The 14915-nt window shown below is 41.4% G+C and overlaps 2 protein-coding genes across 2 annotated transcripts; both read left to right on the top strand.

Moving 5' to 3' along the window:
- The first annotated feature begins 3720 nt into the window (after positions 1 to 3720).
- On the top strand, positions 3721 to 9551 carry LOC139421484 (uncharacterized). Its single transcript, XM_071172433.1, has 12 exons — positions 3721 to 3878; positions 4274 to 4475; positions 4611 to 4643; positions 4862 to 4980; positions 5119 to 5227; positions 5347 to 5385; positions 5479 to 5532; positions 5704 to 5937; positions 7666 to 7772; positions 7853 to 8018; positions 8118 to 8196; positions 8719 to 9551. Exons 1-12 carry the CDS (start codon positions 3811 to 3813, stop codon positions 9072 to 9074), a joined length of 1566 nt encoding a protein of 521 aa, XP_071028534.1. The 5' UTR covers positions 3721 to 3810; the 3' UTR covers positions 9075 to 9551.
- Positions 9552 to 9686: 135 nt separating this feature from the next.
- Positions 9687 to 14528, top strand: LOC139421487 (elongin-B-like). Its single transcript, XM_071172436.1, has 4 exons — positions 9687 to 11108; positions 12520 to 12654; positions 12929 to 13037; positions 13286 to 14528. Exons 1-4 carry the CDS (start codon positions 11106 to 11108, stop codon positions 13396 to 13398), a joined length of 360 nt encoding a protein of 119 aa, XP_071028537.1. The 5' UTR covers positions 9687 to 11105; the 3' UTR covers positions 13399 to 14528.
- Positions 14529 to 14915: the final 387 nt, after the last annotated feature.

Here is a 14915-nt window from a genome sequence, read left to right as displayed (position 1 = left end):
AGGCTCTACAGTGAAATAATACCATCACTAACCAAAACAGCAATGGACAAGGCATATTGACATTAGTGAGAGGCATGCATAGCCGAGTGATCATAGGGTCCAGGAAGTAGCTAGGCGAGCTGGAGACACAGCGATTCAGACAGATTGCGGGCCGGGGCTAGCAGGCTAGCAGAAGGGCCTTAGGGGGATGTCGCGATAGAATAGGTTTTTTAGCCCCCTCGGACGGTTACGTCGGCAGACCAGTCGTGATGAAATGGCAGGGCTCCGTGTAGGCAGTAAATGGGTCCAGGCCAATTGGCAGAATAGGTATTGTAGCCCAAGAAATTGGCTGATGGACCTCTTCAGCTAGCCAGGAGGTGGGCCTAGCTCCAGGCTAACTGGTGCTTGCTTCGGGACAGAGATGTTAGCCAGGAGTAGCCACTCGGATAGCAGCTAGCTAGCTGCGATGATCCGGTGTAAAGGTTCAGAGCTTGCGGTAGGAATACGGAGATGTGGTAGAGGAAAAACAAAAACAGTCCGATATGCCTCGCGAAGAAGGGCACCAATCCAAGATGTCAGACGTCTTTGTCATGTCCCGTGTATATATATATTTTTTCTTCATATATATTTCGTATATATTTTTTATATTTTTAACCTCCATTTCAACATACTCTCCTGCAACCCTCCTCACGCAATGTGGTATTTTCTATACTTTAGAACCGGAACCCCCAACAGAAGCTAGCCAGCTAACTAGCTACAAGCTAGTAGTCAGTTAGCCACTGCTAGTGGTCATCAGCTAACCTTAGCCTGGTCAACTCCTGCCAGGCTGCACAGCGAGATTCAACCCAGAGCATATCGGACTGCTTTTTCTCCACCACATCTCCGGATTCCTACCGCAAGCTCTGAACATTTTCACCTGGATCATCGCAGCTAGCTAGCTGCTATCCGAGTGGCTACTCCCGGCTAACGTCTCTGTCCCGAAGCAAGCACCAGTTAGCCTGATGGGCCTTCAGGGGACATCGCAACGGAGGAGCCTGTTGAAACCCCCCCGGGCGGATTACGTCGGTAGACCAGTCGTGATGGTTCGGCAGGGCTCCGTGTCAGCAGTAAAACGGGTCCAGGTCAATTAGCAAAATAGGTATTGTAGCCCAAGGAGTGGCTGATGGACCTCTTTAACTAGCCGGGAGATAGACCTAGCATGAGGCTAGCTTCAGGCTAACTGGTGCTTGCTTCGGGACATGGTAACGGGCTATATTGCATAACACAGAATCCTCATAAAATTCACTTTTCAACTGAGGGACCTTACAATTATCTGTATGTGTGGGGTACAGAGGTAGTCATTCAAGATTGATATTAAACACTATTATTGAACACAGAGTGAGTCTATGCAATTTATTATGACGTGTTAAGCTGATTTTTACTCCAGAACTTCTTTAGGCTTGCCATAACAAAGGGGTTTAATACTTATTGACTCCAGACATTTCAACTTTTCATTTTTTATGAATTTGTAAACATTTCTGAAAGCATAATTCCAGTTTGACATTTTGGGGTATTGTGTGTGTGTAGGTCAGTAACATCTCAATTTCATCAATTGAAAATTCAGGCTGTAACACAAAATGTGGAAAAAGTCAAGGGGTGTGAATACTTTCTGAAGGCTCTGTGTAGTTTTTTGTCAATGGGAAAATGCGGGACAATGCTGTCCAAGCAAGGAATAGCATCGGCACATTGGGGCTAGCCTGTGATACAGTATAATAACTAGTACCTTTGCGGTTCAGGAAGATCAGGTGTAGTGTAACAAATGTCACACATGAGGCTGTGTTTCCCATTTGTGAAACTGTGAGGGCAAAACCAGGTTGAGAGGAGGTTACTAGGTCAGGTTTGGGCAGAGAGTCTGACTAGCTTCCATGATGAATTGTTATGATAGGCTTGTTGGGATAGGTTTATTGTTGTTAGTGGGAGATGGGTTACTTTGGTTTGATTCAGGCATTTTGGTTTAGTTTCGGTTGAATTATCGAATCCGCAGTTGGGGAAACAGCACCACTGTTCGCCGTTATTGTAAATAGGAATTTGTTTTAACTGACTTGCCTAGTTAAATAAATCAAGTAGCCTATTAATTTCTATGCCTATGTAGGCTACTGTAGCCTACCATTTATACAAGAAATATGTTGAAATGATATCACTGGAGTCATTGCAAATCAATTTGTGCCACTTGTGTAGTCTACCTGGAGCTGGCAAACTGATTTAATAAATAGCCAAAACTCAAGTTTATTGTTGTTGTAGCCTTGTATTATTAATGTCCATGTTTGGTTAATGAAATTGGAAGTCATCAATTGTGTGTCATCGTCACAGTTCTATCGCAATTGCTGATCAGCTGTTACTAGAATGCATTAGATTGAGGGTAATAGTCTGTCAGATTAGGTTACAGATAAAACAATATATAAAAACCACTGACTGTTGTTGACAAGCATAGGCCTATTCAATTCATATCCATGTTATTAATATTCGATTCAGTGATTGAAATTATAACCCCATCCTCAGTAGCCTATTCCAGAAGGGAAACAGTTCCTACATCGAAATCACCTCCCTATGCATGTTGAATAAATTAGTCTGACAATTTGAATTTAGCAAGCTGCTAAATCGTTCATTTTACATCTTGCCTAGGGGACTGTAGGCGATCTGAAATTAGGATGTAGGCATATCATGTGCTGTAGTCTATCTGCATCTAGCTAACCAAACTATGACAAAGTTGAATTACAATCATAAATCCATATTTTAGTTAATAGGTCTAGCCTATACCTATTGAAATGATGAGTCAATCTCCCAAATAGACCATTTATAACGGTTTTTAGTCTTAACATCTGGCACATAATGTCACAATTGCCAAACATTACAATTATTAATTCATCCGAGTGTTTCTAGCATAGAGATTTCGAGATCCTCTGTCCAACTTTCATCCCTCAAACTCTCCTGTTGGATTTATCTATAGTTATGCACATGGGTGGTTCAAGCCCTGAATGCTGATTGGCTGAACGTGTGGCATATCAGACCATATACTACAGGTATGACCAAATAATTGTTACTGTTCTAATTGCGTTGGTAACCCATTTATAATATCAATAAGACACCTCTGGGGTTTGTTGTATATTGCCGATATACCACGGCTAATTGCTGTATCCAGGCACTCCACGGTGTGTCGTGCTTAAAGAACAGCATTTAGCCTTGGTATATTCGCCATATAGCCTACCTCACCTCCCCGGGCCGTATTGTTTAATCACAGCAGTCAAATTAGTTAAATAGTCATCCATTGATGGAAAATTATCTGTCGATTTTAATGAGGGCGAATTATAATTGCTCTTGATATTTAAATTCCTTTATTAGTCACTTTAACTCTCAATCATTTTCATGGCAACCCGAATTGTTCTTCTTACGTCGTTACAATTTACGTTGATATTCCTTCTTAACTCGATAATGTTACGCAAAAGTTTTTTGGGGGCTAAATGTGGCAACTTCCCTTGCTGCAGAAAAAAAAACATGTTGGGCTAGTTGTGTGCGGGTTTTGAATACCTGGCAACCGTGAATAGTGGCGTTTATGTAGACGGTGCATTTTATATTTGCCCATTTTGTGAAGAACATTTGCAATTCACACTCCGACCTGTGAAAGGCAGCAATACGCAACAAAAGTGTGTAGTCTGCCAGAAAACTACACGAAGAAGAACAAGAACGACCCGTGTAAAAAACATTAACATCCGGCGGCATCATCACCTCTGAGAACGTTTAGTTAGCTAGTTGTGCCTCGTATTTTATTTTTGTTCATTTCACACAGCGACAAAAATGCCAACACTGTGTTCAGCATACAACTGCAAAAATCGCGGTCCCAAAGCTGATGTAGGATTTTTTAGGTACGTTATACCGTCTTGCTCGAGACACGTTAACTTTATTAGCCGTGGTATATCGGCTATATACCACAAACCCCAGAGGTGCCTTATTGATATTATAAACTGGTTACCAACGTAATGAAAACAGTAACAAGTATTTGGTCATAACTGTGATGCCTACTACGGGGTACGGTAGATAGCTATGGTATTGTTAGCTAAAGTAAAAGTTCTAGCTAGCTTGTACAAATAACGTTAGTGTGCAAGAGAAAACCAATTACAAAAAAGCTTAATTAGCTAGATATGTTCTGTTGCGATACTGTTCTCTTATAAATCTACATACATCATTTATGGATTTACTATTCATCATTTGATACTATTGTGATACCAATTTGCTGGTGTATTAATGTTTCTGGTAACAGTTTCCCCAAAAATGACCCTGAAAGACGCAAGCGATGGATTATTAATATGAAGTGGAAAGACTGGAATCCGCAACACCACCACCGTGTGTGCTCCATTCACTTTGAAGACAAGTACATTTGCCGGATGGACAAACGTCAACGTCTCACGCCAGACGCAGTCCCGACCATTTTTGACTTCCCAGAGAACTTTCAAAAGAAGAAGGTACACTGAAACAAAAAATGTATCTAGCGAGATACATCCCAAAGTCAGAACTAACTACACAAATAATACGGTTTATGATAACTAGATGTACAATATTTTAACGTGTGATTTAAATTAAATGTGTTCCTTCTACAGGCATCCATCCACCCACAGAGTAGAAGAGCCAGGGTAAGGTACTGGAAGAGGCGAATAAACTCCTTGGCTGTATTTGGCGTCCCACATTGCACATTAGTGTCCATCTTGGTATTGCATTTGATGTAACTCAGCTATGTTTTCACTTGCTAAGTGAAGCATTGATATGTAAATGCATAGCCTACACACGGCATGTTTAAAGTACATGCGTCCACGCAGTAATGGTGGTCATTATCTTTGTTTTTGGCATGCAGAGTGATGGGTTGCCAGAGAAGTATACTGCTGCCCATGCTGTTACAGTGGCTGAACCGGTCACAACACCAAGCCCCACCATCACATCAGAGACGAGCAAGCTGGCTAAAGACAATACTAAGTAAATAACCTTGTGAATTTAAGTGAAAGTTAAATTTGCTCTTTTTGGAATGCACAACGTCACTGTAGAGCAGAATGGTTTCTACCTGTGTTCTAGTTCTTGCTTTTTCAATTGTCAACTTATATTTTGACGGATCAGAGCTCCAGAAAAAGTTACCTCTTCAAGTTGGTATATCCATGTAGATGAAGAAATCCAAATGGCTGAATCCCTCCCAGGTTTCTTCCACAGTGATTACTGTCTACCACATGTGAGTGGCTCTAGGTGGTCTGATTGGACTGTTGCTTTGCCAGATATACAGGAATTATTTACTGTTTTTTTGCATTATGTAGACATTTAATAAAATTTTCCTCATATTGATCTTTGCAGAGTATTCGCTGGGGATTCAAAGATGATGTTGCCCCGAAGGTAAGTTGTTTGCTCACTTGAATAACCTGTAGCTTATGCTATATACCAATAGCTTATGCTAAGAATTTGATAAACAATGCACTTTATTTTCAGGTGGCATGTGAGAACATGGAGTTCCAACTTCCACCCCTCAAGCACATAATAGAGGTAATGAAGGATGTGTAAACTTTCAGTCTCTAATACAGGGTTAGGGATAGAGCCTCCAAGTTGATCATTGATTCAATGGTCTGTCTTTTTCTAATATGTCTCACTCTGGATCGAAAACCAATAAGAGTGTCATTAAAACAGTACTATACATTGTCTCCCATTCTTACCCAGATCACAGAGGCATGGGAGTGGCTGGGTATGGACATTAGAGGGCCACTGCCCCTAACACCGAACGGACACCAGTACGTTCTGACCTTGACAGACTTCTATTCCAAATGGGTGGAGGCCTTCCCCCTGAGAGGTTGTAGCTCTACTGAGGTAGCACAGCATGTCGCTGAAGTCATCTCTCACTTTGGCTTCCCTTTTGGAATCCTTGTTCGACTAAAGAGGAAGTTTACCAGTAAGGTGAGGCAAAATATATTTTGTCACATACTTACTGTTACACGTACCTTGCAACAATCTTGAGGTTGGTTCATATATGCACTAGCAGTCAATAGGTCCAGAGTGGTTCATTAGAGAATCGTACAGTGGGGCAAAAAAGTATTTAGTCAGCCACCAATTGTGCAAGTTCTCCCACTTAAAAAGATGAGAGAGGCCTGTAATTTTCATCATAGGTACACTTCAACTATGACAGACAAAATGAGAAAAAAAATCCAGAAAATCACATTGTAGGATTTTTAATGAATTTATTTGCAAATGATGGTGAATAATAAGTATTTGGTCACCTACAAACAAGCAAGATTTCTGGCTCTCAGACCTGTAACTTCTTCTTTAAGAGGCTCCTCTGTCCTCCACTCGTTACCTGTATTAATGGCACCTGTTTGAACTTGTAATCAGTATAAAAGACACCTGTCCACAACCTCAAACAATCACACTCCAAACTCCACTATGGCCAAGACCAAAGAGCTGTCAAAGGACACCAGAAACAAAATTGTAGACCTGCACCAGGCTGGGAAGACTGAATCTGCAATAGGTAAGCAGCTTGGTTTGAAGAATTCAACTGTGGGGGCAATAATTAGGAAATGGAAGACATACAAGACCACTGATAATCTCCCTCGATCTGGGGCTCCACGCAAGATCTCACCCCGTGGGGTCAAAATTATCACAAGAACAGTGAGCAAAAATCCCAGAACCACACGGGGGGACCTAGTGAATGACCTGCAGAGAGCTGGGACCAAAGTAACAAAGCCTACTATCAGTAACACACTACGCCGCCAGGGACTCAAATCCTGCAGTGCCAGACGTGTCCCCCTGCTTAAGCCAGTACATGTCCAGGCCCGTCTGAAGTTTGCTAGAGAGCATTTGGATGATCCAGAAGAAGATTGGGAGAATGTCATATGGTCAGATGAAACCAAAATATAACTTTTTGGTGGTAACTCAACTTGTCGTGTTTGGAGGACAAAGAATGCTGAGTTGCATCCAAAGAACACCCTACCTACTGTGAAGCATGCGGGTGGAAACATCATGCTTTGGGGCTGTTTTTCTGCAAAGGGACCAGGACGACTGATCCGTGTAAAGGAAAGAATAAATGGGGCCATGTATCGTGAGATTTTGAGTGAAAACCTTCCATCAGCAAAGGCATTGAAGATGAAACGTGGATGGGTCTTTCAGCATGACAATGATCCCAAACACACTGCCCGGGCAACGAAGGAGTGGCTTCGTAAGAAGCATTTCAAGGTCCTGGAGTGGCCTAGCCAGTCCCCAGATCTCAACCCCATAGAAAATCTTTGGAGAGAGTTGTGTTGCCCAGCAACAGCCCCAAAACATCACTGCTCTAGAGGAGATCTGCATCGAGGAATGGGCCAAAATACCAGCAACAGTGTGTGAAGACTTACAGAAAACGTTTGACCTCTGTCATTGCCAACAAAGGGTATATAACAAAGTATTGAGATAAACTTTTGTTATTGACAAAATACTTATTATCCACCATAATTTGCAAATAAATTCATAAAAAATCCTACAATGTGATTTTCTGGATTTTTTTTCTAATTTTGTCTGTCATAGTTGAAGTGTACCTATGATGAAAATTACAGGCCTCATCTTTTTAAGTGGGAGAACTTGCACAATTGGTGGCTGACTAAATACTTTTTTGCCCCACTGTACAAGGTGTTTTTACATTTATTCATGTTTTAGATCAACCTTGCCTTAAACAGTCATCTGAAGCTGAGGGGGTTCTCTCTCTTATACCGTCATCGGCAAGTTGGATCACTGGATCTGGCCACACAAACCTTGATCAGCAGGTTTGTGTTTTAGACTCATTCCTTTATATGGTTTTTAATTTCATACTCAACTTTGACCATGGTTGTCTTCAACCCAACAGGATGGTGTCTGATCTTGTGAAGGACCATCCAGACAACTGGGATGTCTGCCTCCCTGCAAAGGTGTTCAGCCTGTGTTTCAAGGAGCACCCCAAGACCAAGCAGAGACCTTTCTCTCTGCTGTGCTGCAAAGGACCACAGCCGGTCACCACCCCTAGGGATCTGTCTGTAAGTTTACTTTTTAGTTATAGCTGAACTCTTATCATAATGGATTGCATTTCAATTGAATGGGTGTGTTTCTGCCTGTCCTTTTTATATTTCCTACAGTTCAGTCCTGCAGAGCTCAGAGAGAGTTCCTTTGCAATCCAGTCAAATCAAGAGGGTGGGCATGACACTGATCCGCAAGGTGAGCGCAATCCCTGTACAATACGACATATCACACACACTGTGGTGATGGTTAAAGGGATACTTCAGGGTTTTGGGAACTTCCCCTGTGTCAGATAAACTTCTGGATATCATTTGTATGTCTCTGTGTCCAGTATGAAGGAAGTTAGAGGCAGTTTTGTGAGCCAATGCTAAGTAAAAAAGGAAATTGTAATGCGATTAAAAACAATGAGTACAAGTAACGAATCAATGTGCAGGGGTACAAGGTAGTTGAGGTAATATAATATGTATTATACAGGTAAACACTCTTGGTAAATAGTATGGTCTACAGCTTATCGTGAGGCATAACACGGGCGAGCAGAACCTCGAGACTTACTTACCAGCTGTTCACTTTCCTAAAGAGGTTTGAGAATAACTTTGTCAACATATCTATTGTTCAAGTGAGTATTTAGTGTGTTAACTGTTCTAAATTGTAATTGTCTTGTGTTATGTTACTAACATAATCGTAATTTGTTGATCATATTGTGTTTATCTGTTATTACAGACATGGTTGGCATTGAGTCTGGAAAGGAAACAGCTGGAAAGAGCACTATTACCAGGGTCTCCTTTTTAAGGAGCAACACTGAGAGTAACAACACTGACGGTAACACATATGGTCACCCCGACCGTCTCACGGACGGTGACCCGGACAGTTGCAAGGACGGTAGCACGGACGCTAACCCCGACGGTAGCACGGACGCTAACCCCGACGGTAGCACGGACGCTAACCCCGACGGTAGCACGGACGCTAACCCCGACGGTAGCACGGACGCTAACCCCGACGGTAGCACGGACGCTAACAACAACCGTAACACCAACAGTGAGCGATCCTCTGAAGAACATCATGCCATGGAAAACTGAATAATTGATTGGATGAGCGCTTTATCGGGGGTGTAGTTTTTATTTTATCATTTTGTTTAGAAACACTTGTCTTTTATGGTTGTTTGGCTGGTGTACTGCGTCATGATTGTTACACAGGAGGATGATAGGAGTTTATGAACCAACTGGATCAATTCAAAATCAGTCAAAACATCATGCATAGCAGCATAGATGATGGAATAGTGATATGCTTATCCTAAAAGCAATTTCTTTTTTTCCTCCAGTAAATGAATCCAAACATGCGTTATTGTAGTACATTATTGTAGTATAGACATTTTCACCTTACATTATTGTAGCATATACTGTAGATATTTTCACCTTACTTGATCTTGGAAAAATCCACTTGAATGCTCCCCCAACTGGTATTTAGTAGTAGGAAACTTATCTATCATCCCTGAGCTCTGACTTCTCCCACATGCTGACCTCTGACGTCACGTACTAAGAAAATTACTTCCATAACAGCATTTTCGTCAGTTAAATGCAACAACATTATTTATAAAAAGCCATCTTGTTATTGTTTTTTAACACTTATTTGTTTACAATCATGGTAGCTGTACATTGTTTATGGTTGACGCAGTTTGTTGGCCATTGGCCAATCGGCGAGTTCAAAGCTTGTGAATGTATCGAACTGGTATTTACGATAACCCAACTGGTAAATACTACCTTCTCCAATTGGTTATGAACGCAGGATTGTTAAAGGAATGTTTTTTTATGCCTTGAATAGACTGAACAATTTGTTTATACAAAGATGCATTTATTATGGGTCCTTTCATTGTAGAGCAAGCCGGTGTTGGACAAATGTACAATTATGAAATATTCTAAAAACAAAGCTTGCGTTTTCACTTCACTGCACAGGCAGTGCTTTCGGACAGCTGGGGTCTATTCAGTCCGCCGATTCTGTTGCAAAACGTTTTTTTAAACGAAACAGAATAGACCTCAATTTTCCAATAGAATTTACCTGAATATGGCCAATAAACTCTTGTTTTGGTTCTTAAATGGTAAACATCTCGCCAACTTGTAGTTCTAAAACCCGGTAATGAGTTACCTCTAGTTGGGGAAATAATAGGGGTTTGGCATAACTGCCTAAAATAAGGTCTGAGGAGGTCTTATATATTTTGTAATATGAGATATCAGTCAGTTAACATGACCTTTATGAATTATGAAGCGTTGTGCTTTATTTTTCATAAATTCACAGAAAGTGACAAACTGTTGAAGATTATCTCAGAACAAAACGTTAGATTTCCAAAACCTGTGTTAACCACAGACCTTATTATCGGCGTTTATTCAAAACCGCCATTAATTCCCCATAGGCTTTGGCTAACGAACCATGGCGGAGTTCGCAAAGCTAACCATCTTCTCCCCTTCTGCCTGTGGAGTGAGTTAATGCCTACAAAAATACGCCATTACCAGTTCTCTGAATACCCTCCGCTGTGGTATGGGTATGATCAGAGATATTAGAGAAAGGAGATAGGAATCCTATTGTGCAGTGAGTGAGGCACGTATAAAGACCCACCCAGTAGACTGTTGACCAATCGCGTTGACGTTGTCTTGCTTCGTCGCGCTGTTGCTGAAACAATCGTCACGAAATCCCATCCCAAAATCAGGGTATGAGTAGAGAAACGTGCCTTTTTTTCTCCAAAGAACGTGGTGTCACGATTCCAAAGGTATACATTACAGATAGCAAGTTAATTATCGCACATATCGGAAAATATGTGTAATGTTGTACTTATTGTTAACAAAATGCAAGCTAATGTTGAGTTTTTAGTTAGCGGCCAATTGACTCCCATTCACTCCTTGAAGGAGAGCTCTCCTTGTCCAAGAATCGCCCAGAAGGCACCGGGCTGTCCATTGACGTAGCATGGGCAACGTACACAATGGTCGTTAATACGATTTCAATGGAGTTTCCTAGCTCATAAAAAGTATCTCTGGTGTTATACACCACTGTTGGATGAGAGCGTTTTGTGATTCTCGCAGTGCAGCGTGGGATCGCGGAGGCGCAACCGACCGAGAGAAATGGTGAGTGAGGAAGAGAAATAATATATTTTAAAACTGACTTGACATTCTTATGGCGTTTTGCTACTATGGTAAAGTAAATGTTGACATGTAGAAACCGTTAATTCCCTCCATTAAGACATATGGTGGGAAACGCTTGATATGGACTCCTTTTGTTTCGCAGCATATTAAGCTAACGGTAACTAGCAATTCCACAGTAACTGTTTAACTGCAATCAGCGTTTTGTTTGTCTAACTTGACGAGCTAATTCTAGCTAAACGTTCACTGTCTGACTTGTTAAAAGGTTGGAAACTAGGAAACTTATCCTAGATCTGTCTCATTTAGCTAGTTATCAATCCCTGGTGACACTCGAACATACTTTCCATGTCCACAGAAACTAGGTTACGTTAGCTAGCTAGGTAACGTTAGCTACTGCCCAGATGGCTTGCTATTCGTTTGGTGTCAAGCGTATATTACCACACGTCACTGAAGCATTGAGTGAATGGGCTAGCTAGCTAACGTTGGCTGGCATCTACTACTGTTAGCTAACTGAACAAGTGATGCAATATTACCTAGTTTTTTTTTGCTGACTAGTTAGCTACACAAACATTCCATTTGTTATTTAATTAGTTAGCAAGCTAACGTTATACAGTTGCCAGCTTGGTAACTAAAGTCATTTGGACATTGTGTATCCAGCATCGTTATGTAGCTAGCTAACAGTTAACGTTAGCTAGCTACTAGTTTTGGAAGACAATGTTAACCAGTCAATGTTAATCAACTAGCTATTAAGTAACTGGTGGCAAGTGTAGGTAAAATGTGCTCGTAGTCAACCGTCATTTTGTCAACCAACAGAAATGTAGCATTTTCCTCTTCAAGTTAAGCCTAGTCTTTTCAAACATGGGTGGAACTGGGATTTATAGTTGGTGGTGCGGTCTTTACCAATTTACTTTGCATGATTCCCCCAACCTTAAATGATGAAACCCTGTTTCTCCCAAATATTGAAACCCATAATTTAACTGTACTTTACCCACGATCCTCCAGCCCTACATGTCGACATTATTGGGTCCGGCCCAGGCTTGAGGCCTTTAATTAGAAAGATGGCTCTCTAGCACTTCGAACGATGAACGAGCACATGTGGGGCTGTCACCCGGCTGAAGCCTATGGTGGCAGATTTGGCTGCTGTTTGCTCAGTTTTCCCCTCAAACGGGTGCATTGAAAGGCTTCCGCATATACAAATCATTGACATTTCATTCACTGTCTAGTAGTCAATTGCCTAAGGCTGCAGCACGTTTCACAGTCCTATTCCAGTGTTTATTGTTCACTGGTCTGTTAGTTAGCTAGCAAACAGAGAGAAACGGCATAGTGGTCCCTGGTACTAAAAGTTTGGGAAATTATTTATATTATGTCTTATCTCCCTAACTTGCTGTTGTCATAGGATGTGTTTCTGATGATCCGGCGTCACAAGACGACCATCTTCACTGATGCCAAAGAGTCCACTACGGTCTACGAGCTGAAGCGCATAGTGGAGGGTATCCTAAAGAGGGCACCGGAGGAACAGAGGCTGTACAAGGTATATACAGTGCATACCCCTTGTGGAGGACAATTACAAAATGGGGGAGTAAGATATGGCCAGGCCAATGAAAGTCATTTGTTCTATTTTTTTTCTTCTGATGTAGGAACTCCCCAAGTTTAAGAGGAAGTTGATTTTATTAAACCCAAACAGTCCCCCAAAGTCTATTCTTCTCTTTCTCTCTCCTGCCCTCATTTGTGGTATGTGTGTGCATATTGACAAAATGGTGGTGTTTACATATCTACCCTCTGCTCTGACATCTCTCTTGTATCAGGATGACATGTTGCTGGAGGATAGTAAGACTCTTGGAGACTGTGGCTTCACAAATCAGACAGCCAGACCTCAAGCCCCAGGGACTGTTGGATTAGCTTTCCGTCTCGGTGGTGAGTGTTAATTTTTCTGTTACGTAGTATCTGTCCCATGTTTCAAAACATTCACTCTGTTTTATTCTGATGTTGAGCTGCAAGATATGTCAGAATGGCTGTGAAATAGTTTGATAGTTTAACAGAAACAAATTGCAACATCCTTTCACCCCTAAGTTTATCCCTCTAATAATGCCTCTTGCTTCCTCTGTTTCCCTTTGATACTCTTTACTCTCTCCTTATCAAACAAATCTCTCCCTCTCTTTCAGATGATGCATTTGAGCAGCTGAGGGTTGAGTCCTTCTCCAGCCCCCCAGAGCTTCCTGACGTCATGAAGCCTCAGGACTCTGGCAGCACAGCCAATGAGCAGGCCGTGCAGTGAAGGAAGGAAGCAGGCGGGGGGGGGGGGGGGGGGATCTGGGAAGTGGTGCTTTGGATTAGGTAGGCCGGCTTTACAGACTGCTTTAGGGTAACATGCGAGTGTACCTGTGAGATCTTTAACTTTGCAGGAAGACCATGAATTCCCTCTCACACAGGAATATTTTCATGTTATTCCTGAACTAGGCTCACGCATTTTTAGATTCACCCATAAGATCCCTCAACAAACATTTCTAATTTGTCAGGCCACTGTCAGTAAGGGGGTTGGGAAAAATTGAAAAATGATTCATACCTCCTAATTTAATTCATACTAGTCTTTTGGGGAGGGTGTAGCCTGTCTTTTGGCTATGGTGGGGATTTGCGAAGGGAGTGGCTATTACATTTTTAGAATGCCCTCTTGCTGATTGCATTGTTTTTCTTCAATATTAATATTACAATTTAGCGTTTTTTAATTACTCCTTGGGGTGGTAGTATGTGGCGCAACAAAGGGTTTGTGAGTTATTAGCTTATCTAGATAACATACGCATGAATGGCTCTGAAATAAACACACAAACATGTTGATGCCATGACATAAAATGTATAGCAGAACACATGTACTTGCACACGCACACACGGATGGACACACACACACACACACAGAATGGTGTGAAGATTTACAATCATCAGTTTTTATTTCGGTGTGAAGGTATTAAGCTTTCCCCACTCTGGTTTTTGTTTGCTTGTGTCTTTACTTTTGAACCTTTGCACTGGAGTTCCTGTGTAATTGTGTTTCTCCTTGAGTCTCTATACAAAACTGTACCAATTTGACCCCTATCCCCCAAATTACACCCGGGGGGGGGGGGGGGGGGGGGGGTCTGAAGTGTAAATGGAAAACCTTCAGTGGAAAGAGACAGGAATCACTAATCTTTTGTGATAAACAAGCAAGAAGGTACAAATTACTGGTGTTGAATTGAAATAGGTGTAAACTGTCTCAATTTGATTCATCAACCTGACTTTGGGGTGGTTGTCATGCCCTTTTTTAAGATATGATGGAAATGGTTCACCAACGAGCTCTTTTAAAACAGGACTTTATGAAACAAGCAACACATGTAATTGTCTTGAGTTGACATAAAAAAAAAAACATTTTCTTTGTCACCTCCTGTGTGGTATATTGTTAATGGACTCTGTGAAATGCTTTTGTGCCATTCACTTTACTTGGTATTTATCATTCATATGGTGAAATAAAATCAGTGAAATTTGAAATTGCCAAGATTGTATGATAGTGTAGTGTTATACTACAGCCAGAAAGAGGTGAGCACTTGCTTAATCTATTAAACTAGCTACAGCAGGAGAAGAATGTGATTGTAGCAGGCTGGATGAGAGCTAGTCAAATATGTAGCTAGCTCATTTATTTGGATAAAGGATCAGGTAGGTAACTTTATTAATCTACACAATTGAGGATAAAGTGGATTAGCGAGTTAGCTATAACAATAATAGCCCATTCATTAGTGACCTTAATATTTGTTAATAAATTACCGTGGT

The sequence above is a fragment of the Oncorhynchus clarkii genome, chromosome 12 (genome assembly GCF_045791955.1).
Source record: "Oncorhynchus clarkii lewisi isolate Uvic-CL-2024 chromosome 12, UVic_Ocla_1.0, whole genome shotgun sequence".
In the NCBI taxonomy this organism is placed as follows: domain Eukaryota; kingdom Metazoa; phylum Chordata; class Actinopteri; order Salmoniformes; family Salmonidae; genus Oncorhynchus; species Oncorhynchus clarkii.
This window is presented reverse-complemented; position numbering and strand designations above follow the sequence as displayed.